At 41.9% G+C, this 25,689-nt stretch overlaps 1 protein-coding gene across 4 annotated transcripts in view; it reads right to left on the bottom strand.

Annotated features, from left to right (window-relative positions):
* Positions 1-25,689, bottom strand: part of GLS (glutaminase) — a 71,055-nt gene that overhangs the window by 11,210 nt on the left and 34,156 nt on the right. Inside the window, exon 15 of one of the 4 annotated variants that reach the window (XM_083629451.1) lies at positions 20,552-23,483. The exons of 2 other annotated variants lie outside the window; for them this stretch is intronic. In XM_083629451.1, coding sequence (XP_083485577.1) covers positions 23,424-23,483 — 60 coding nt within the window. In that variant the 3' untranslated portion in view covers positions 20,552-23,423. Of the gene's footprint in view, positions 1-20,551; positions 25,507-25,689 lie in introns of those variants that run through there. One more of the 4 variants, XM_083629450.1, reaches the window with a different exon arrangement.

The following is a 25,689-nucleotide window of genomic DNA, read 5'->3' as shown; positions in this document are numbered from 1 at the left end:
ACCCTGATACCTCAGTGTTCCAGAACCTTGATCCCTCTGCATTCCAGAACCCTGATACCTCAATGTTCCAGAACCGACCCCTCAGCATTCCAGAACCCTGAAACCTCAATGTTCCAGAACCCTGATACCTCACTGTTCCAGAATCCTGATCCCTCAGCATCACAGAACCCTGATCCCTCAGTGTTCCAGAACTCTGACCCTTCAGTGTTCCAGAAACCCGACCGCTCAGCATTCCAGAACACATGGAAACCTGTATGCAAGGTGGCTCCCTCCCTTCTGACTTTTGTACATGAAGATGCCAGGGGAGAGGAGCTATCCCCACCCTCTCGTTTTCTGTTCCTGCTTCCTCTTTAACCGTGAGCAGAACGGCACTTCCCAAGTTGAAGGAAGCAGGATTGGGCCGCAGCTCGTCCCAGACTTTGTCACCTCGTGCAACCCCTGCGCAGGCCTGCCTGCTCACCTCTCAGCCTACCTGCTTGCCTCTATTTGTTGAATTGCCAGTGCGTTATCTTGGCAAAAATAGATTATCGCCAGCAACTCTCCCCAACAAACAGAACTCAAAGCCACGAACGCGAGTCAAGGATACGGCGGCAATGATACACTACCCTGGCCTATTTGCAAGACTGACTCAAAATGTGGCAGCTTCCGTCCTTGCGTGGGTAGGGAATAGAGAGTCCTTGACGCTGTTTTGCTTAGATACAGAAGTGGAGGAACTGGCAGAGTAACACGAGAACCACAAGAACGATGAATTCGCAAAAGGTCAAATGTCCCTGCCTGGCTAATAAATTATTAAATTGACTCAAATAACTCTTGGCCAAATAATCCATTTTTTCCCAAGCTTTGGTGATAGTAAGGAAGCAGCTTGGTGGGAGAGCACGTGCCCTGCTTGCAGAAGGGCTCGTGTTAAGTCACCAGCATCCCTAGGTAGGGTTGGGGCAGTCCAATCTGAAAACCTGCATGCCCATCAGTATAGAAAATATTGAACTTGGTGGACGGATGATCAGTGTCTGCAATAAGGCAGCTTCCAACATTTAAGGGTGAGTTTATACCAAGCCAGGATGATTTCCTAAATCCATTCAACAGTTCACTGGCAGCACTCATGTTTAAGATGGTTTTTTTAAGAGCTGAGACCAGGAAAGCCGAATGGAAGGATGCAAAATAAAAGAAGCAGAAACCAATAATATCACATAAACCAGCTTTGCAACTAGTTACCATTTTCTTGGTTTAAACGTGGTAAGATTTTTCAGCCTGCAATCCCTTATGTGTAACTCCTGGCTTTGGGCTCATAGTTTTCAAAAGACAACACGGGGGCAAGTGTGATTTTCCCTCAAACATTTCCCACTCGAATGGAACCTTAATAGCAACTTATGATTTTCTTGATACGGTGCTGGTTTTGACACCAGCGCAAAAGAAAAACGTTAAGTTTGTTTTTGTTCTATTTAACCCAGAAGCACATCCATTGCATTAGTAAGGCAAGACTACATCTATGTGCTTCGATTTATATATACAGTGGTACCTCAGGTTACATACGCTTCAGGTTACATACGCTTCAGGGTACAGACTCCACTAACCCAGAAATAATGCTTCAGGTTAAGAACTTTACCTCAGGATGAGAACAGAAATTGTGCTCTGGTGGTGCAGCAGCAGCAGGAGGCCCCATTAGCTAAAGTGGTACCTCAGGTTAAGAACAGTTTCAGGTTAAGAACGGACCTCCAGAACAAATTAAGTTCTTAACCCGAGGTACCACTGTATGTATTTCAAAACACATAAGCAATATTCCACCAGCAATATTCTATTAGTCATGAAGATAAAGGTTTGAGAACTGCTGTCCTAGAACGGGAATTTGTGATTAAGAATTTGTGATTAAGGACTGATTCGTCCAACAAGCTGTTTCAGACTCCCTAAATGAATCGCTCCTAACGTGGCAGTCTAGTTTTCGCTTAAAACGCACATTTTCCTTCTCAGCTCAAAAGGGGGGCAATTCCCTCCTCACCTAGCCTCTGGATTGCTATGCATGCAAAAACAAATTCCTCAAATGAATCAATTTTGCTCAGAGCTTGATTAAATTCCCTGAGATTTTTCTGCCCGAGGTCACTGTGGTTTGATCTACAGATGTCGGAATGGTCTGCTTTCCAGGCAACTCCTTCCCTGCTATCTGAAAATCATCCCACTCCTTTAGATTCATGATTAAATATAGATATTAGAGGCTTTTAAACTTTCCACCCGATTACTTTGCGGAATAAAGGAAAGCAGAATGGAAATGTTACATTTGTTGAGAAATTCTTCCTTACATCCCGACGACAAAAAGCAGGAGAGCAGCATTAATCAAAGATACCACTAAGGCAAAAGATCTCTTGCTAAATTCAAGGTATTAACATTTACAAAGGTGTTAACCAAATGCCAATCATCTTGGTAAAGGTAAAGGGACCCCTGACCATTAGGTCCAGTCGTGGCCAACTCTGGGGTTGCGGCGCTCATCTCGCTTTATTGGCCGAGGGAACTGGCGTACAGCTTTGGGTCATGTGGCCAGCATGACTAAGCCGCTTCTGGTGAACCAGAGCAGCACACAGAAATGCCGTTTACCTTCCCGCCAGAGCGGTACCTATTTATCTACTTGCATTTTGATGTGCTTTTGAACTGCTAGGTTGGCAGGAGCTGGGACCGAGCAACGGGAGCTCACCTCGTCGCAGGGATTTGAACCGCCAACCTTCTGATCGGCAAGCCCTAGGCTCTGTGGTTTAACCCACGTCCCTAATCATTTTGGTAAGATTATACAAAACCAGGTCTTCCCCCCCCAGCCAGAACTGAGTTCCGGCACCTTTGAGGTGAGTGCCATTGCCATTCTAAGAGAACGAGGGAGGTGTTCATGGTGAGTTCCGGCACCTCTCTTTCTAGAAAAAATATCACTGTGCTGAACCTATTTTATTCATCCCAACAACTGCAAAACTGCTCAGTAAAATTGACCAAATTCATCTCACTTTCTGAAACCTCACAAACGGTGCACACACACAACACACCCTCCCTGGCTCACTGACTTAAGCAGAACACACACGAGAGCATGGCATTAATAAAAGAATACTGGTGTCAGCACTGCTCAATGGCTTTCCTGGCCTGTTTCCAACAGACTTTTAGGATCTGCAGAGCACTGTAACGGACTTAAATTCTGTGTGTTGCTGTTCAAAGAAAAGGTATTAGCAGCAGCCAAGTGGCGGCGTCTTTCGTGTTTACCCTTGGCCCAGCTCCAAAGACGTTCAAGATAGTAATCTTTGATTTCAGCTGTGTCACAATCAAACCAGCATTCTGACCAGTTCACAGGCAGCCTGAGGATCTTGCACCCAAGTGAGCTCTATTAAGGGGGCAAGCACCCAAGAGCAAAATGAGGCAACAGCTGTTGTCCTTGCAGGGCCTCGGCACCTATTGTTAACAGGATGTGCCCCCGTTAATCCGGCTCAACGTGGGATTAGCGCCAATGTGCAAAAAATAGATTCTGTACTGTCTGAGGTGAGTGTGTTTCTGGTGAACCAGAATCAGTAGCTTACTGGGAGAGCTCTGCATTTGCGATTGCAGGTTTTCTCTCTCCTCCTATCAAATAAAAAGGAAAAAGGCAACAACGAAACAAGTGTAAGATATCTATGCAATGCCTGTGTATGAAAGAATCTGAAAAAATAGCCTCAGTTGACATCATGCCAGGTACAGGTTACAAATGGTATCTGGAAACTCAAACAAAGGGCAACACTTAATTTCGCTGAACCATGTTAATCAGCACCACCACACAACCCTTGCCCTATTCAAAACCAAACCAAGCACCAGGAAAGTGAAAACTGATCAAATCCCATCCCCAGACTTCAAAGCTAAAACGAAACTGCAGTGCTGAACATGGCAGCGAAAACCTCAACGCTACGTTATGAGATGCCCTCCGACAGCATCGAGTCTTGCAGTATACCTGAAGGAGAGTCTCCACCCCTATCGTTCAGCCCAGACACTGAAGTCCAGCTCCGAGGGCTTTCTGGCGGTTCCCTCACTACGAGAAGTGAAGCTACAAGGAACCAGGCAGAGGGCCTTCTCGGTAGTGGCACCCGCCCTGTGGAACGCCCTCCCATCAAGTGTCAAGGAAATAAACAACTATCTGACTTTTAGAAGACATCTGAAGTTTAGGGAAGTTTTTAACACTTGACGTTTTATTATGTTTCTATATTCTTCTGGAAACCCCCCAGAGTGGCTGGGAAAACCTAGCCAGACGGGCGGGGTATAAATAATAAAAATAATTTACAGGGAACCAGGCAGAGGGCCTTCTCGGCAGTGGCGCCCGCCCTGTGGAACACTGTTATGTACCGAGTTGAATAGGATCCAAACTGCAGCAGTCTGATTGGTCCTAGAACAATAGGATCCAAAAGGCAGCAGTCTGATTGGTCCTAGAACAATAGGATTCACAATGCAGCAGTATGATTGGTTGGCAGGAACCACCCAATCATGCTCCAGATAGAAGTGAATCCACAACCTGATTGGCTTACAGTAGAATTCCGGAATTAGCCAATCATGTGCAGCCCATTGTGTAAATAATGTATATAAAGCAGATACTTTGAGGGGACTTTCATTCATTCCTCCTCACCACTATGAGCTGAATAAAGAGCATGAAATCACTTTGCGACTCTGAGTATATTTCAAACACCCTCCCACCAGATGTCAAGGAAATAAACAACTATCTGACTTTTAGAAGACATCTGAAGGCAGCCCTATTTAGGGAATTTTTTAATGCTTGATGTTTTATCGTGTTTTTAATATTCTGTTGGTACCCGCCCAGAGTGGCTGGGGAGGCCCAGTCAGATGGGCAGGGTATAAGTAATAAATTATCATCACCACCATCATCATTATTAGTGCAACTGTGAAAAACTTCCACAAAAAACCCTGCATGCAGAAATCTAGTATCCGCAAGAAGCCTCAGAGTCATCTCAAAACTGAAACTGGTGTGAGGACAAAGCAAAGAGGACACCTTCACCCTGGTATGGCTCCCCTTTATTACATACACAGCCCAACTAGACAACAAGAAAAAACACAACAACTCCGATATGGCTAATTTGAACCAACAGCACCCCCCCCCTTTCCACACAAACAAAACTCACTGCAGTCAACTTTAGGCAACCAATCAACGAAAACATGAATGGAAAGAAAACCTACTTTCCCTGTGACACTGACACACAAACTGCACACACAACACTATGCAAAAGTGTATCCCCCCCCCACTCCTCTTCTCCCCCAAACTCATATTGCCTATAACATTAGGGTCTCACATCGAATGTAACTGACTTGTAGAAAGGACTCTATGAACTGAAAGCAGAGACGCCGTACACTTGTTACCCAAGGAAATCTTAATAAAAACTTTTTAAATAAAATAAAATGTTGATATGGCGGACGATAATGCAATGGCACAGAATGAATAAAGAAAGACTACAATATATTCTGCTTTTGACTCTGCCGGCAACAGCATTGATTTTCGTACGGTACAATTTTGCCAAAAATAATTGTGCGCTCTCTCTCTGTAAAGCACTCAGTCTGGCTATTCTGGTACTGTACAGCACCCAGAAAGTCTAAACTTCCCTACCCTACCAAAACTATGAATCTCCCCAGTTTTGGGATGCCACATTATTTTTAATCATGTCACTGCAAGCAAGCAAAGAGGAATATCATCAATACCTCAGGAATTGGACAACTCGGGAGATGGTGTTGGACTTTCGGAGGAAGAGAGGAGAACTAGCCCCATTGTACATCGGGGAGGGCTGTGTGGAGAGAGTCTCTTCCTTTAAATTCCTAGGAGTTTATCTCAGTGAAGATCTTACTTGAAAAATAAATACAACCCAGGTGGTTAAGAAAGTCCAACAGAGACTCCGTCTCCTCAGAGTATTGCGGAAGAACAATGTCAATCAACATCTGATGATCTCCTTCTACCGGTCAACAATAGAAAGTGTCCTTTCATACTGCATCACGGTGTGGTACGCTGGTTTGACATCATCTGATAGGAAATGCCTACAGAGGGTGGTGAATACAGCACAAGATATTATGGGCTGTCCCGTGAATCCGCTGGATGATATAGCGGAAGAACGTTGCCTCAGGAGAGTGAGGAAAATTTTCAGGGATGATTCACACCCTGGCCGGCATTTTATTGATCTCCTGCCCTCAGGCAGAAGATATAGAAGCGTGATTAGTCGCACCAACAGGGTAAAGAACAGCTTCTATCCTAGGCTGTTAGGCTGGTGAATGAAAAAACAACAACAGGGCAACTGACTTTCGGGTTTGGTGGGTGTGCGTCAGTAAATGAGGGTAATTAAGACTAACAGAACTGAGTGGGGGGTGCTTGTGTAATCTCACTGCATACAAGTTGTACAAGTGACAATAAAGTATTTCAATTTCAATTCTCAGGAGAGAGACAGCTCCTGGTTTGCCCCCTAGGTGGTGCACAGTCACACTATTGTAGTGTCTGTAGGTTGTTCGATATTTCCCCCTCAACCCTCTGCCTCCCTACAAACGCACTGGCATTAACTTCACAATGCTGTTAGGGTAGCTTTTATTTTTGGAGAGCGGCGGCAGCATTAACTCGCAAAGCTGCTTCCAGGGATTTCATTTTGGAACCACAGATGCAGAATTAACTTGAAATGATGCCCACCTAAGCATTTATATTTGCACGGATACCTCCCCCCGCACCCCCACAAAGTCCCAGCTTGCTCTCGGCCGTTTCAAAAGTTGAGCTGAAAATACAAGTGTAAGGAACCCAGAAAAGAATAACAGAAGCGGACAACAGATCGAGCGGGAAGGTCTCCCAGCCTTCACTCAAATCATCTTAATATAGAAATTCGTTATCTACAGAAGGATGCGATTTCCGAAGATCGAGAATTATTAGACAAAAGAGCCGGACGCAACAATAATTTGGATTTCCGAGATCTCCAAAAACCGTACTAGGTGTTAAGTTCAGTAAAGTAAGAACGCAAGAGGAGCCAATGACCCACCCAGGGCAGGATCCTGTTCTCAGTGGCGAACCGCTGTGACACCCACAAACCAGACCTGGGTGCAACCACACTCACAACTCCCCATTTGTGTTTCCCAGGAACCTGCATTCAAAGGCAAAGGCACGCTCTCTGACCGTGGAGATAAAAGCAGCCATTCAAATGTGCCACTGGAATCGTGGCAATTGTTTTCTGGGTGTCTTCGTGGAGACGTGCAAAACGTTCTCTTTAATAATGCGTCCCCCAACAGACACGGAACACACAGAGAAAGCCAAGACTATCACCAGAGCGAACAGCTCCTCTGCTCACATATTAGAGGACAGTTTCCCAAACTTGGGCTTGCTGCTGCTGTTTTTGGACTGCAGTTCCCATCATCCCTGACCACTGGTCCTGCTAGCTAGGGATGATGGGAGTTATAGTCCCAAAACAGCTGGAGTCCCAGGTTTGGGAAACCCTGTAAGCTACCCTTTCAAGGACCCCCCCCCAAAAAACAGTCTCCTCCCAGAGCAACATCCCATAAGGCCACCGTTACAAGTTAGTTTCACCCTCCCCGTGCACGAGCCAAAGCACCCTGAATTTATGAGATGTGCGTACGGATTTCACTCACTGTCAACGCATGAAAATTTGGATATGCACTGGTTTTCGCTTCTGGGCTTCTCATTGATTTCTGATCCTGTGGGCAATGGTGTTTTATTATACCAACTGACCCAGCAAGGAGACTGATGGAGAAATCCTAAAATGGTTTGGCTTCTTTTTCTCCCTTAAGCTATCTCTCAGAGGGCAGCTATGAGGTCCCTTGAAAGCAAACTTCTAGGGTTCCACTGGGACTGGCATCAACTTGGACTTGTCATGTTGTGCGGATGCCTGACTATCATCTTCCAAAGCAACTACTCTATTCCGAACTTAAAAATGGAAAGCGTAATGCCGGTGGACAACAAAAGAGGTTCGAAGACTCTCTCAAGGCAAATCTTAAAAAAAAATGTAGTATAAACACTGACAACTGGGAAACACTGGCCTGTGAGCACTCCAGTTGGAGAACAGCCTTTACCAAAGGGATGTGGGTGGCACTGTGGGTTAAACCACAGAGCCTAGGACTTGCCGATCAGAAGGTCGGCGGTTCGAATCCCCACGACGGTGTGAGCTCCCGTTGTTCGGTCCTAGCTCCTGCCAACCTAGCAGTTCAAAAGCACGTCAAAGTACAAGTAGATAAATAGGTACCGTTCTGGCAAGAAGGTAAACGGCGTTTCCATGCACTGCTCTGGTTCGCCAGAAGCAGCTTAGTTATGCTGGCCACATGACCCGGAAGCTGTACGCCAGCTCCCTCGGCCAATAAAGCGAGATGAGCACTGCAACCCCAGAGTTGGTCACAACTGGACCTAATGGTCAGGGGTCCCTTTACCTTTACATGGGCTTTGAAGATGCTCAAACTCAGGATGAAAGGGAGAAACACGCTAAGAGGAAGGCATGCTTGGCAAACCCTCACCATGATCGACTCCCGCCTAGAAACCAATGTCCCCACTGTGGAAGGACATGTGGATCCAGAACTGGCCTCCACAGTCACTTACGCACTGTTAAAACCGTGTTTATGGAAGACAATCTTACTCGGCTATGAGTGATCTCCAAAGAAGAAGAAGATCACATTTTAATATCTGTCTGAAGCCATGACAAGAAATCCTACGTAGCTTTGGACTACTGTCACTGATAAACTCAGTGCTCACAGAAATTCAGACGGGCGCCATTGCCATCAAATGGGAAGAAGAGAAGCATTCGTGGTGTGTTCCGGCAACTCTTTTTTCTAGAAAAATAGCCCTGGCTATACTGCCATCCACCTCGGTAACTAAGCTATAAGAAATGACTGCAACTGTCCTGGACAAATGTTTGGAAGCTGTAATTCGAGAGTCAGCGGGGGTTGACAGCCTGAATTCTGAAAAGACGGAGATAAGGGAAGACTGGGAGAAAAAAAAATTGCCTGAAAATAATGAATTGGCAATTAATGGGCTGGACCAGATCTCACACAGCCAGGAGAGCTTCTTGAGCTCAGCTTTGATAGCTGAAACAGATGACAACACACACCTTTGGATACCAGATGTATACAAAATACTGGCTGCGTTCCCTCCTGACCCGCAAAGATCTTGCGAAAGATCATCCATGCCCTTGTAACCTGCAGATCGACTGCGGCAGTGCACTCTGGCTGCCCTTTCAGATTACCACAGTCCACCAACTCAGGGGAATAGCTTTGCTGTTAGCTCCAGGAGCCAATTCAAAGCACTCAGCTTCTGACATTTAAAACCACACAAAGACTGAGGACCCATACCTCAGAGGGCCACTCCCTTTAAAGAACACACTCGCAAACAGGGAGATGTTTGAACAGTTTTGGGATGAAGGAGGGAATCAAAATATTTAAGGGGTTGGAAGTCGCAAGTATTTTAGGCTTTCTCGGCCAGGAACAAAAAACAGGATAACTCATTGGGGACATGAGAGTGGTTTGTAAAATTGTGCACCGAGGTCTGTGAAACCCTGCGGAAAATGACAGAGAAGCATATGATGAGCAGGATAGATGGTAAAGAGAGGTTAGAATTTGGGGTTCCCCAAACTTGGGTTTGTTGATGTTTCTGGACTACAGTTCCCATAAACCCTGAACACTGGTCCTGCTAGCTAGGGATGATGGGAGTTGTAGTCCAAAAAAAAAGAAAAGAAAAGAAAAGAAAAGCTGGTGACCTGAGTTTGGGAAACCCTGGGTTAGATAAAGAGGTGAGATTTAATATTATCTCTCTCTCTCTCTCTCTCTCTCTATATATATATATATCCCTACAAACTAAGAATGTTTCCTACTATGCCTACTGAAAATGCAGACTTAACATTAATCTCCATAAAAATGTTTTTCATGTTCATTTTAATCACAAAATATGTATTTAAATGATATGGGTCACAGTCTACGTAGTGCTAAAGGTTACAAGTGTGCAGAATGACTTCTGCTTGGTTGGCGAGACGTTCTCTCCTCTCCTCCCCCTGCTCCCCCAAACCTGCTCTGGGTTCCCACCCAAAACCCCCAGAGCAGATTTAGGGAGCCTGCAGGGCACATTTGGGTGGAGGAGAGAGAGGGGCGCAAGTCCTGTTGCACTTAGCAGACCCCGCTTTTGTGTGTGCCAAAAGTTAGTTGAACACCACTCATATTATCTCAGTGCAGGCATTTCTAGATATATTTCATCCTAAATTATAAGGAGTGACATTATTTATTTTTTAAGCATCCATTCTGGAACATGTTTTGAGTTGAAAACTGTATTGTAAAATTCAGAGAAGGGCAGAATCTGAAGGATAACTGCATTCCAGTTTTTACATTAAAAATATGGAAGCAGCAAAATTTTCTGTTATGCCCAGTATTAAATGCACTATCATACATAGCACATAGAAGAGAACGAGGTTTTTATACTGTTTCATATACCTCCACAGAACAAGCCACAGGAAATTGGAGGGGTTAAGTCTGACGGTGTTTGGTTGTTCTTGTAAGATCAGAAGAGCCCTGTTAGATGATATCAAATGCCCTTTAAAATGTGGGTTGTTCTTGTTTTCATTATGTGCCATGTAGAATTGTAATTTTATGTTGCGGACTGCCCTGAGACCTGCAGATGTAGGGCGATGTACAAATTTAAATAATAATAATAATAATCTGGGTTCCCCCCCCCACAAAAAAGAGGTGCCAAAACTCACTGTGAGGCTGTTACAGTAAGTGTCACACTTTTAAAAAACCCCTCACTGAAAACAGGCACCAATACTCTCCATGAAGCTGTTCCAGTAAGGGCCACACTTTTTAACAGCAACAAAAGAGGTGCTGGTACTGTGTACCTTTGAGTACCCCCTGGAAAAAAGCACTACTACTACTAATAATAATAGATCAGGCAAAAGGCTCATCTAAGTCCAGTATTTCATTCACACAGTGGCCAAGCCTAAAAACAGAAACTGGGCAAACAACACTCTTCCTACTTGTTATTGCAAGTGATTTTCAACGCTGTCATCAAGCAAAAAGAAGTCTCAACATGCCTCAGTCCAATGAAAGTACTCACATGCGAAGCATCATAGTTCCCACTTGCATTTGCTAATTATTTTAATAATTACTTATTATTAATTTGCTAATTATTTTAATAATAAAAAGCCACCTCTATTGGTCTGTCACCCCCTCAACTATATTACCTGGGTTATGAAGGCGCCCAAAAGATATTAAAGCAAAGATTATGGGATAATGCACACAGTGACTTGCGATCTCGATCACACGCAGTCTGTAGTCCGCTGGCAGTAGGAGTACAATATGGGTATGTCTTTAAGTTAACATCTTACATTAAAAACCTGACAGTACCAAACTATTGATGGCTTTTCACCAAAGCCAGACTAAACGTCTTTCCTTCTGCAGTGTTGGATGGCAGGTTGAGAGGAGTTCCCTACCAGGACAGACTTTGCTCGTGTGCTCAAGACATCGATTCCATAAAACATATTTTGTTGCATTGTGCAAAATATGAGCAAGCCAGGGCAGAACTGATACTACCCTTGCTGGTACCTTTCCCAGGAAAATCAGAGGCTATGTCAGGTTCCTATTGGAAGACCGGACAAATGCTAGAACATTAGCAGTGGCAAAGTTTTTATCAGTGGTTGCAAGAACCAATGATCCCTATATTCTGAACAAAATGCTTGTTTAACCTGGAGGTAGGCTGTATGAATTGTGTATTGCTTTGTGACGATTTGTTGGGTCTCTGGACCGTAATAAAGATCGTTGTTGTTGTTGTAATAATAATAATAATTTTAATAGTTGGTGGCGGGGAGCTTCAATGCAAACTCAGCGATTTGCATCCCGTTTATACAGTGGGGACAAACATATTTTGAATTACCGTACGGAACGAAATAGCTGGCTCCACAGGAAGGCAGTTGCAACGTTCAAAGTGAAAGAGCTTCAGCCGGAATAATCCCTTCGTTTTTAGCCAATACGTTTGCCATTGGAGCAACTGGTGCACTGATGTAGCACATGCTATGAAAGGAATGGGCATGGCCGTTTGTATTTCAAAATTTATTGGTAATGCTAATGATGATGAGCTGCGCTTTCTAAGTCGCAATTCAAAAGGATCTGCACTTGTCCTGCGTTGTTATTATATATAGTAATATATTTAACTACTGGCAGTTTTAAGATGCGCTCCTGCCACTAAAAGATTTAGAGCAGAGCAGCTCAATCAAAGCACCTAATCTGGAGACTTTGAAAATAGGACTTTCAAATCAACAATTCAAGCCAGGGTTTTTAAAACTGACCTTCAATGGTTCTATCTGCCTTTACTGGACTGAGAATACCCTCCACACGTGAGCAGGTATGTTGGCTATACAGTGGTACCTTGGTTCTCAAATGCCTTGGTTCCCAAACGCCAAAAATCCAGAAGTGTTCCGGTTTTGAAACGTTTTTCAGAAGCTGAACATCCGATGTGGCTGTCGGCTATTGTTTCCAGGGCGCATGCACCAGTCAGAAGCTGCGCCTTTGTTTTCAAACATTCCAAAATGGATTAAGTCTGGCGCTTTTGTTTTTGCTATGTATTTTGCGTTTTTGTTTTTGAGGCTTTTTCAGTTAATTTGTTTTTCTGACTGTATGGAACCCAGTTCAGCTACTGATTGTGTGACTGCGGAAATGGATAAAAGCCCCCCATCCAAACAATGACTGTCATCAGTGCAGGTAAGAAAATAATAATAATTTTAATTTTTCTCATCTACAATACTGTCTTATTTATTTTATAGAACAGTACATTGATGATTGCTTTCATTTTATGGATCAGTGGTCTCGTTAGATAGCAAAATTCATGTTAAATTGCTGTTTTAGGGGTTGTTTTTAAAAGTCTGGAATGGATTAATCCGTTTTGCATGACTTTCTATGGGAAAGCGTGCCTTGGTTTTGGAACGCTTTGGTTTTGGAACGGACTTCCGGAACAGATTAAGTTTGAGAACCAAGGCACCCCTGTAAGATTTCTATCATCTGAGATGAATGAGAATTTAATATGGGGAACAGTGGGAACACATGGGGAAAGCCACAGGATGTAATGAGCCTTTAAAAAGGAGGAGACCACAAAATCTACAAGTGTCCTATCAGCCCTTAATACCTTAATACATTTCTAAACAACGTTAAGTTGGGTTTGGGATTTTGCTTTTAAGGAAATCACACATTCCTCAGCAGGTAAATCTGCTGGTCTAGGGGAAACTGACTAGAAGTCATAAGCATAGCAGGCAAACAGGCAGGCTTCTTACCTCAAACACCTTCTACTTAAATTGCATTCAGAATTTCAAATCGCCCTCTTTTAAAATGGAAGTTACTGATCTCATACCTATGAAGTGGGTTAAGAATCGGTTCTACAGCGGAGGACTATAAAATTGACACATCAGATTACAAGAGGCAAAACTCAATGCACTGGAAAAGCTAAGTGGAAAGGAAGTACACACCCAAAATATTTGGTTCAGTAAATCTAAATGGAGCAACACATGCAGAGAGTTGATACGATTCGACTACAGGCAGAGATCAAGGAAGTGAACTTTGAAGTATTAAAGTAAGAGAGCTTTCAGAAGAGGCAGAGGAAGATCAGGAAAGTCTGTAGCCTGAATACAGGAGAAGATAACCCAATTCCCGCCAGTGGCATAAAGGAGAAAAAAGATAGTTTCTTGTGAAGTTAACAATGTTAAGGATAAAAACAGACACTGCTAGCAAATAAATGGCAAGTATCACTGACATTTGGGTTTAGAGGTCAGAGCCTTTAACAAAATCCATTCAGAAGAAGAAAGAAGAGACCTCAAGATTTAAGTGTACATTTGAAGGAAAGGAAAATGCATGAATTGAGTTTGGATGTAAAGACACAAGCCATGGTTTGGGCATCAGGGCTGAACGTTGGGCTCACACATTCCCTTCTCCCCATAGGAACACTGAATTTATTCCCACAATGAATGGTTTAAGTTTGCCATTGTCTCCAGGTCAGGCAAACAATAGTTTGTGCAAACCATGTATTGCCTCCAAACCAAAACTAGAATTTCATTTCAAATTCTGCCTTCCACCTCTGGTTTCGGGTAGACAATGGTTTCCCCAAACTGTACCTTACTCGGTTTGGATGTAATGGCAAACCATGGTTTCCCCAGATGCGGATTAGAAGGTAGGAACCTGAAGGTTGCACGCAACTGTCAACACTAGTGTGACCCATTAAATCAATGGACTTAAGTTAGTAATGTCCATTCGTTTAAATGGGTCTACTCAAGAGGATGATTTCGTGTGATACAGTCCATGAGAACAGAGAAGGAAGTCTAAGGCTCAGCCCTGAGCGCCAAGCCACGGTTTAGCAACCACATCCAAACTGGGCCAAAAAAGTTGACCGTAGTGCAAGCAACAGAGAATGTCCAAGAATTATTGCAAATTTAGAAGGATTCACCATTACATGCACTACCTAAAAAAACCAAGGGAATAAAATTTGTATTTTGTGTGTTCTCCTTTGTTCTTCTCTTTCTTCTCACTGTATTGGAAAGAAAGAATAAATGTCTAATTAATATTGAAATCCAAGCATGATGGCATTTAAAATGCTTTTCATCAAGTATCAAAGGATTAAATCCAGGGAAAAGTAAAAAAAAAATGCTCTCATTTATTAAAAGAGGAGAAAGCGTGTTCTTCTCTTGCAGGTAACAAACACATCTTAAAAATAAATTAAGAACTGTGGGGAACGAAACTTGGAAAAGTTTGTGTCACATCTACACAGAGAAAACAAAAGTTATCTTTTTTTTAAAGCAGAAGGATATAAGAAAGATGGTAATGGGAGATATATCATCTAGAAATTTTATTATTATAGAAAAATGACATCTGGATATGTATATGGGCCCAACATCACTCCAAAAGATTTCTTTAAAATGTGGAAAACTTGGGCAGATTTTCCTGAAAGCAATCAGAAAAAATAAAGAGGGCCTCTTTAGTTACTAAAGTTTACCACCTCCTTTTACATAAGATTAGGAAAATTTCAAATGCTTAATATTTGGCAGTATTTTAATCCAACAAACGGCTAGATATTATTATTTTCTTACTGCCACATTAAAGAATATACTATTTTGCAACATCAAGTGTACATATATTTAACATCAGGTAAATTTTTCTATACCTCTCAAGAAACTAATGAGAAACTAAGTACACAAGAAAGTTGCATGCAGTTAAATCAGTTTTTTTAAAAAAAACAATGTTAAGACTATTATTTCAGAGAAATTTTTAACAATGAACTAACTACACTGAAAAGTGGAAGTTCAATAGTGTGGGCATGTTAAACATGTGACAATATTATAGGGGAAAAAATCTTTTAGATCTCAAAAATCCAAGATCTCAAAGAGTTAAATGGGGAAAGCAGTCTCTTAAGTTCACCATTACAAACTAGAACGAACTTGTCTTCAAAACAAGGTAAATAATAAATCATGCCATTCCTACGTTCTCTGGTTTTGGATTTAACGTGTGATTCTGTTAAGATTCTGCGCATGCAGTCGACATGGAGCATGCTTGATGACTAAGGAAGGCGTATAACATGCAAAATTCCTTTACTGTTAAACACAAGAAACTCTTACTGGATTGCTGTGAACCACGTGATCACTGAAGCAGTCTTTTGTCTGCTGCCTATGTTTGATATGTGGGTCTATTTACTCAATTTTACTTGCAAAGGTTTTACACAATTGCTGCCTCCTATTCACATCTAAGATCTTCTTCTGATCCCAGGTATATCTGGACAGTGTTTCCAGCGTGGCAGCTGAACTTTCAAAAGGATCTTTGTCTAGTGTCAGGAACTGCCATTCCTGGGGACAATGCAACAAATGCCCTTGCGTGTGACGCTTTTAGCACACCTATGCAAACATTATGAGCCAGGGGGTGTTTCCCCCCCCCAAAAAAATACACTTGATGAAAAGCTCAGAATTTCCTAGTCAAATCTAACACAAGCAAAGGGAAGTTCACCATCACCAAAGCCAATAATTAAATGTTTTTTAAAGTGTTATCAGATGGAATTTTTTGAACTTTTCCGAAGCAAAAAGAATAAACCATGCAGATCAGCAACTTTCCGACGAGTTAAAAAACCAAGACCAAAAACCCACAACACACCACTAAGAAACAGTATTTGAAAACCTGTTCAAAACCAAGTTGAGAGCCCAGTAGAAAAGGCAACTTTTGTTTTGTTTTTTTGCTTTTGTATAATATTTTAAGAAATATTGTTTAGAACCAGATTTCAGCATTTGGGGACCAGTTGAAAACCCCTAGAAGTTCTCAATGCACGATAATAACTTTTGAAGCCACCAGTTATAAAAGATGAAATCAATTTATCTATTTTGAAATTTAAAGTGGTAAATCTCTAAGATTGGCTGGACTTTCATCCAATTTGTATATAACCGGCTTGACTTTTATTCAATCCTTTAACCAATAGTATAATTAAAGTTACAAGGACAGGTATCTTACCTGTTACAGATAGGTAGCCGTGTTGGTCTGCCATAGTCAAAACAAAAAAAAATTTTTTTTCTTCCAGTAGCACCTTAAAGACCAACTAAGTTAGTTCTTGGTATGAGCTTTTGTGTGCATGCATTCAGGTATCTGAAGAAGTGTGCATGCACACGAAAGCTCATACCAAGAACTAACTTAGTTGGTCTTTAAGGTGCTACTGGAAGGAAAAAAAATTTTTTTTTTGTTTTGAGGTATCTTACCTGTTAGCATGGGAAGGAACACAGATTTATAACTGGAGAAAACCGTACCACACCAGACTTACGTTGTTCGAGATCTGTGCATCAGGTTTTCAAAGTTATGGACATCTTGACAGCTGAATTAAAACTCTTAAATATATTCATGGATGTCAAACAAACTTTACTAAAGGACAAAATATAACAGGTGTGATTGTGAACTTTAAATGGAAACTGTAGTATTGCTACAGAATTGTGTGAAAAGGTCTAACTGAACTATGAAATATCAAATTTATTTTGCTGCAAGAATCTGTGAAATAAAATGAATGATTGGATGGCTGTCTTTAAAAAGTGGCAAAAAGCGGAAATGTTTTAACTGAATGTTGATGTTTAACTTGGAAATAATGCCCAAATCTTTGTTTTAATTCACTATTGAAGTATAATGATTCTGTACTACCATGTTTGTTTCTTCACACTAGTGTGGTTTTTGTAATCTGGGTTTTGTTGACAAATATGAAATGGAAAACGGGACACGGGTGGTGCTGTGGTCTAAACCACTGAGCCCCTTGGGCTTGCCAATCAAAAGGTCAGCGGTTCAAATCCCCGCGACGGGGTGAGCTCCCGTTGCTCGGTCCCTGCTCCTGCCAACCTAGCAGTTCGAAAGCACGTCAAAGTGCAAGTAGATAAATAGGTACCACTCCAGCGGGAAGGTAAATGGCATTTCCGTGCGCTGCTCTGGTTCGCCAGAAGCGGCTTAGTCATGCTGGCCACATGATCCGGAAAAACTGTCTGCAGAGCGGACAAACGCCAGCTCCCTCGGCTCATCTCGGCGAGATGAGCGCCGCAACCCCAGAGTCGTCCGCGACTGGACTTAACTGTCAGAGGTCCCTTTATGAAACGAAAGCCTTCCAAACTACTCAGTTTTTAACCAGTTGCCCAGTCCACATAGGTATCTGTGCTAAGACATCTAGAATAACTGTTTGTGCAATATTGGTCTGCAGCTGGATGTTTCAGGGATGGAAAAAATTAATAAACCTTGCATCCGCTAACTTCAGAGAATCAGCTGAAACCTGAGTACCGCATATCGACTCAAAAAATAATGCTCACTAACCACAATTGTCAGGTACAAGGATTAAATCAGCCTTGAAATAATACACTCCAGGGAAAAGAATGAATTTAGTGTGAAGATGATCCAGAGAAGTATTATGCTGAGTATCTGTTAGCTCAGTCGGTAGAGCATGAGGCTCTTAATCTCAATGTTGTGGGTTCAAGACCCACGTTGGGCAAGAGATTCCTGCATTGCAAGGGGTTGGACTGGATAACCCTTGGGGTCCCTTTCTTCTTTTCTGCAAGGCACAAAGTTGGCTTCGCAGCACTAACAGCCACAACAAACTTGTAAAATACCAAGCAAATGTGGCACTATTGCTCAAAAATGGGGCAGGAATATTGGGAAGCAACCTCTATTCTCAGGTGCAGATCTAGAGACCAGAAATAAAAATAGATGTTGCATGACAAGCCGAGGATTACCTAGTTTAGTATGCTGTAAATCTACGTTCGGGTTAAGCTGGAGTACTAGGATTTGAGATGATTTAATGCTGTTTGGACTTTAGTTTCTCCTGCTTGTGCCTTACATATGACTTTGATAATAATTAACCTTAAATAAGGATAGTGAGCTTTCAGCATCCTCCTAAGGAAGCTAGCATGAAAGGAGGACTGGACAGGAACACCTGACAAGCGTCTTTATTACTTGAAGTATACACAGCTTGTGGACCAGATTCGGGGGCAGAGGGGATCTGCATGACAAAGCTGTTCCCATCATTTAAAGGAAGAGGGAAGCCTGTGGATTTGGGATCACCCCAACCACAGAGATCAATCCACTTGGTTCTTATATTCTGGTTCTTTATACAGATCTACTAGCACCCAAACAGTGACAGTTGAATTTTGTTTACCTAGCAAGTTTCGCAGGACATTTTCAATCACCAAATCTACAAGTACTTCAAATAATGGCACAGTGAATGTCTCACTACAGAGAATACGAGTCACCTAGCAAACTGTGTTTCCCCTCTACTGATTTTGGATCCCCTATAGATGGGACACAAAGTTTGAAGGCTACTTTTTTGTATATGATAATCTGACGCTTACTGGCAAGAGACGTTAGATTTAATATTTATTTCAGATAAACTGCTCGTTATCAAAACCACATACAGAGGTTTTAATGTTGCTCAGTAAAATAATTAAAAATAAACACCACCAAGCACACACTGTGTGTCATGTTATAGCACAATCCTATACAGTCGTACCTTGGTTGTCGAACGCCCTGGAATTCGTACGTTTTGGCTCCCAAACGCCGCAAACCCGGAAGTGAGTGTTCCAGTTTGCGAACGTTTTTTTGGAACCCGAACATTCGACGGTGCTTCCCCAGCTTCTGATTGGCTGCAGGAGCTTCCTGCAGCCAATCAGAAGCCGCATTTGGTTTTCGAAAGTTTTGGAAGTCAAACGGACTTCCGGAACAGATTCCGTTCGACTTCCAAGGTACGACTATACATGTTTACTCAGCAGTATGTCCTACGGACTTCAGCAGGGCTTATTCCCTAGTAAGTCGGTATAGAATTGGAATCTCAATGGCATGTACAGTGGTACCTCTGGTTACGAACTTAATTCGTTTCGGAGGTCCGTTCTTAAGCTGAAACAGTTCTTATCCTGAGGGCAAAGTTTGCAACCAGGAGCAGCTACTTCCGGGTTAGCGGAGCTCGTAACCAGAAGCGTTTGTAACCAGAGGTACCACTGTATTATCAAGACCTGGGGGAAAAGCACAAACAACAGTATTTCCAAGAAGTGTGCATGTTGTTTTGCCTTCCTTGTATTTCCCTGCCATTTCCCTTTTCTCTTTGGCTTCCATTCCATTCTATACATTTTGCATTATTAGTAGTTAGTCACAACAACCAAATCTATAAAGATGCAGCAAGGTGCACAAGATTAAACCCGGGAGAAACCAGTCATTTCTGAATGCAGTTAGCTGTGTCTAACTGTGGCCAATGATTTCAGTGAACTAATTTATTTATTTTTTATTCTCAATTGGCGTTTACAGTCACAATCCCCAGAATTATGTGCATGCACAAAGGCAGAAAAGCTTCTTGAAAATGATTTTGCACAGCAACCCTACCTGCCAAAAAGGCAATTTTTTTGGCTGTTGGGAGCTGCTTTGATAAAAAATAGCAAAGGAAACGTTCATCTGTGTGATCAGTTCTTGCCTACACAAGCATACAGCTTGTAAAGGATATAACATAAGGTATTAGACTAATTAGACACTTGTTTAAGCTCAGAACTGTATGACCTAGTAAGCATCATTATATACGTTACATAATCCAAAGTGCCCAGTGCATGAATGTATGGCATTTCTGATAATTTGCAGGGAGGGGTGAGAATCACCTATTTTTGCCAACTGGTCCTAACTAGCCTTTCACCCACCACCACCCTAAACCAAAGATTTTTCAAACACTCAGGAGTGCTTCTTCAGTTAGCACAATGTTCTACATCAGAAATGTGGGTAGTGGCAGCAAATATGAGATGCCGCTGTTTGGATTCAAGCCAACATGTTCCCAAAACACCACACCAAATATAATGCTGCTCTTAACAAAAATTGCAGGACTAGACAACGAACAAGAGCTGTTATGCAAAAAAGTTAAAATTACAACTTTAAAATGGAACCAAAAGCTGGCTAGAGCTTATACTGAACTCTCAATTACTTCAAATTTATACAGAATGCTATTTTGATGTAAACACAGGAGATTATGGAAAGTGTTTTTTATTCCTAGTTTCAAATCATGGATCTAGTTGCTATTGAAAAGGAACAAAAAAATACAAACTGAGCAGCTCAAAATAAAATTTATTATAATACAAAAGTGTATGTGCTGGAGATACATAAATAGCATACAATGCAAATGAAAAAAATGGGACACATGACATATCACTTCAACTGAAGCAAAAGCATACAACACATGCCAAAGCAAAATCTAAATGCATTTACAATTCCAAAGGAGCATTAATGATGCCAACAAAAAAGGAAATGGGAAAAGAAATACGACAAGTAAAAAGCTTGAATATCAAGAACTGTTATTGCCGTGAACACAAATGTACATTAAGCTTTATTAAGAATATTTAGACAAAAGCATGCTAATATTCTATCAGCTTTTAATAACATATTCATGGTCTTGCTCATCTGACAAACGCCCCACTGGAATGTAGCCACTGCTCTGTTCAACCAATAAGCTGAGTTCACATCCTTTTTCTTAAGGTCATATAGAGCATTTTCATACACGAGGTGCTTCAGATGGTGTTGAATGCAAAACTTACATTCGCCAGAATGTTCATTCATATTACATTTTCTTTTGCAGAGATGCTCACATGGCTGGTTTTGTTTCATTTTCTGTGAACGCTGGGCTTGTCGTTACACACAAATCAGAAATAAATTTCAAATAATGAACGCTGGTCAAAGCAAAGCAGCTGGTTTAGCCAGCCAGAGTTTAAAAATTTTAAATCAAGGTCTCCATTTCATACTTTATAACAAGCCAGGATTAATAGAAAGTGAAATCAAATGCTGTAGAGGAGAACACACAAACCTGAGGCTTGAGCTTGTTTCAGCTCATGCACATAGCAGTGAGGCATGTCTGAAAGGTTTGGGACAGTTGAGGTTGCTCATTCATATTGGTCCAGGCATTATGGATTGCATCCAAAGAAGTCATCTCTTTTGCACAAGTCCCTTCTCTCTTCCTATGTCATTTTCCCCCACCCCTCCAAACTCCGGAGTATTGCAGAGAGGAGAGGGAGGGGAACTTTCATTGCACAAGCAGAAATTATTGCACGGACAGGACAACTTTGTGGAGTACAACCATAAGTTAGTAAAGGAAAGAGTTTGAATTGCTTTCAACTTAAACGCATCGAACCAATTATAGGGGCATGCGAAGGACACCAAAAGGACGCCAAAGACCAGCAAATATTTTGTCATTAACTGAAACCAACAGCCCAGACAAGTCGTAACAGCGCTGATGGGTCAGGGAAGTGTTACCTCCATCACCAAGTGTACTTCAGAGAAGATGAAACCCATTCCCTGAGCATCACTTTCCATACCACATAACTTAATGTTTTAATGGTCTCCCATGAGCCATCCTCTGGGCTAAACCTTGTGTAGGCTCAACTTTCTGAAAGTGTGAGGCCAATATCCCCAAGGAAACATGGGGAGAAAAATATGCACAGGAATGGAGGATTACACAGGCTAACACAAGTCCATGCTTCATCCTCTCGCCTCAGGAAGCATCCAGCTCCACGGAAATTTAAAGAGGACAGAACTGTTATTATTATTAATTGCCACTCTCCGTTTTAGGGCAAGCCATCACAAGGCAGCTTATAGCAGATGTGTAAACATAAAACAGTTGAATGCAAAAAAACACACCCCATAACAAAACAGCAGAAAATAAAATTATAGGCAGCCAGCAATATAGGGGGCAATTAAGAAGCCCAGCAGTATAAAAAACACCATCAGAGTTTGCTTAAAGACCTCAAGGGAAGGGGCCAAGCAGAATTCTCAGGAAAGGGAATTCTTTGAATACGGGGGCCGCTACTGACAAGGCCTTGTTCCTGATGCTCACTGACCTTGATCAGCCTTAGTGGTAGGCCAGGAAGCAGGAACGCCGAGATCAATCTTAGGACCCAGGGAGATTCATATAAGATATAGGATGTCCTTCAAATAACATTTAAACTAAGCCTCAAAACAAATGGATAACCAATGTAAAATTGATATAATGGACCGCCTAGCCCCTACAAGCATTCTAGTGGCTGAATTTTGCACCAGCTGAAGATACCAGATTGTCTTCAATTTTAATTCAGGTCATCCCAATTACAACAATACAGGAGACTCTGAGTGCCACATTCCACTCTCCCAACAGTTGTGCTGATTTATCATTCCAGACCCCATAGAATTTTTGCATGCTTTTTGGTTTTGGTTTATTTCATCTCCTGTGCTCTTCTTTTTAAAGCTTTAAGAGCACAACCCTGGCTTGGTGCATGGTCCTCTTTATTGCTGCTCAGGTTCATCAGTCACCGCCCACATCTCCCATAAAATGAAGACACCCATGTTTGTCTGAGGGGTTGTTTGGATATTTTCCTTCCTTGGGATCAACTGGTGGTGGGTCTTCAGATTCCAACTCTCTCCTCTTTTAGAGAAGATTTCATTGTTCAGAAAAATGCAGGGGCCTCCTAATTCATTTGGGAGGATGGCAGATACACAAAACACCCATCCCTTAATTACAGATGCCGCCTCGCTCCCTTGCCCTCCATTCCCACTCAAAGGTTTGAATGTCCCTTAACTAGGACAGGGATGGCATTATTTCACTCGTGTGATTCACCAACATGTTTTAAACTCACAAAGACAGACTTCATACTCCAGATTTCCTAGCAGTTTAGGAATAATCAATGTGCATTAAAAAGTTAGCCAGTGATTACATTGAGAAGTACCGTACAAAATCAGACTCACATCCACTTAATCCAGCATTCTTTTCAGGAATCCCAGCAGCCCAAAGGTGCTAAGTGGTACACAAGTGGATCATGGTCTACTTTCTTCATGGCTGGTTCTAGATCAAAGATGTAGGTTGCTTCCACACTAACCCTTTCCTCTGGGGTGGACGTCTCTTGTTCATTCAATTTTTGCAAGGAATCGGCACAACGCTGTTGTTAAATCATTGCAATCTAGTGTTTTGTGTTATCCTCCTGTGCTTTTCCCAGACCTGATTTGTTGTGGGGGTTTTGCTGTAAAATGCAATTGCAGCAACATCCTGTCAGTTGTGTACGAGCAATTCACTATTAGGACTTCTTGGGGGAACTGTACCTTTCACGTGAAAGCTTCCTGTTTGCAGGTTCAGACCGTTTTATTGCTTCCCCAAGTCAGCAGGTGGGGATAAACTGCCCTTCATTTAATCCCCCACCCCTTTTTTTCTAAGGGAGAGGTGGTGCTGGATACCTAATCTCCTCTCAGGACCATTGTTGTATTTACTGGGAGGGAGAGCTGGTGGTGAGGTTAGTGTTTTCAGGTACATTGCCAGAACCAATCCTGTACTGGAACTGGTGCACTCACAAAGTGCTGATCCCTGACCCCCTCTCTTTTCACAGAAAGCGCAGCAATGTCACTGACTGCACTTCTGTCCCCCACAAAAGGGAGTGAGGGAGGAAAGAGGTGTTGCTTTCCATTATTACTTTTTATCCCCTCTTTTATTTCATTATAGTGAAGCAGCACAGACTTAAATTGACACACGCCAGGAACAGAAGCTAACTAAATAAAGGGTAATTCCTAACCGCTCTTTCAGCCACAAGGATCACAGAAGCAATGAAGCAGGTTGAGCTTCTGAACAGGAAGCTTTTAATTAACATTAGAAAGGGCATTTGTTGAATGACATTCTAAGAAGATATTGGTCAAGGGGAAACAGGGTTGCTAATTACATAGGAAGCTGACTTATATGAAGTCGGACCACCAGGTCATCCACCTCACTACAGCCAAACTTTACAGTGACTGGCAACAGCTCTCTAGGAGTTTCATACAAAAGCTCCAGATCTACCTGGAGGTGCCAGGATTTGAACCTGGCCCGTTCTGCATGTAAAAATGTGTAGGCTACCACTAAGTTCCTTCCCCTTGCTATGTTAAAACTGGAGGTTCTGAAAAGGATTTAATACCACTTTCAGCGAACGGCGGAAAAGCAATGACTCCGTGTGTTAAAGGGCTCTCAAATGTGAAACGCTTTCTTTCTTATTGCACCTATTGTTATTTATTTCTGGCAGAATCTAGAGTAATATATATGTTATAATATATATGGAGTGTGTGTCTCTCAACCATTGGTTCTATCATTTTTCAGAAGTCAAAGGCACAACTCAATCATGGTTTCCTAATATGCTGCTATTAGAAGATTAACTTGAACTTATCAATACTATTCTATACTTTGGTATATTTCAATATTCAATATATTTAAGAGTTGTTTAAACTAGGTTTCTACATATTGTTACATAACGACTGATACAAAGAATCCTATCACCTCCATTCATTTTCAGCCTTTTCCAATGTTGCACAAGTTAAATGAATGACTTTGCATATATTTGCTTGAACTGAAAGCAAATGAACCTGCTTCCAAATGTTTAGGATTAAGATACTAAAAGACACACAGAGAGAAAAATCTAACAGAGGATTTGTTTAACAGTCTGTTAAAATCTAAGCAAATTGTGACAACAGTAAAATTTATCCACTTATAAAAAATATATGATTCGGGTATTATTATTTTCTACATCTATTGTTCCAATTTTCTTTTGTAGCCAATATAACTTTGTGTTTTGCTGCACTGCAAATTTTCTGTATTATTTTTTTAATACCCCACGAAATTCCCTTTTGAATTCATTCCTTAAGCATGATACAATTGCAAGTATAGGCCACACACATTTTCGTGCTTTATTTCCGCTTGCTGTCTGAAAAAGCGATTAAAAGGAATCTGCATAAAACCAGATACTAATCTTTGGTATCTCGGAGCAGTTATTTACAAAACACTGAAAACAAAACTAGCTTCTCTGGAACTGTGAGATCTAGAAAAACGGGAGCATGTTTAAAGACGAAAACCAACTCTCTCTGAAACTAGAGCCCATTTCTTTAGTTTTGCTCTCCTCGACCTTCCATTCTATACACTACAGTGGTGGAGATGTCCTCGTTTGCCTCGGGTGACACTTTTTTCCACACAGTCTCTTTTAATGCAAGTTCGTGCTGAAGGCTCTCATAGTCCAGCGGTCCATAGGAATGCTAGTTGTTCAAGCAACACACATTATTTGTTAGATTACCGGTGGGGGGGAAACATTCTAACATTACTGATATTTAGCAATTAGCGTTATGCCAGCTGTTAGCACTGACTTCCCGCTACGTCTTGACATGGTTATGCATTCAGTTTTGAGACAGTTAAGGGGATTTCTGCAATGCGGAAGGTGG

Source organism: Podarcis filfolensis (assembly GCF_964270895.1).
Source record: "Podarcis filfolensis genome assembly, chromosome: 1".
Lineage (NCBI taxonomy): Eukaryota > Metazoa > Chordata > Lepidosauria > Squamata > Lacertidae > Podarcis > Podarcis filfolensis.
This window is presented reverse-complemented; position numbering and strand designations above follow the sequence as displayed.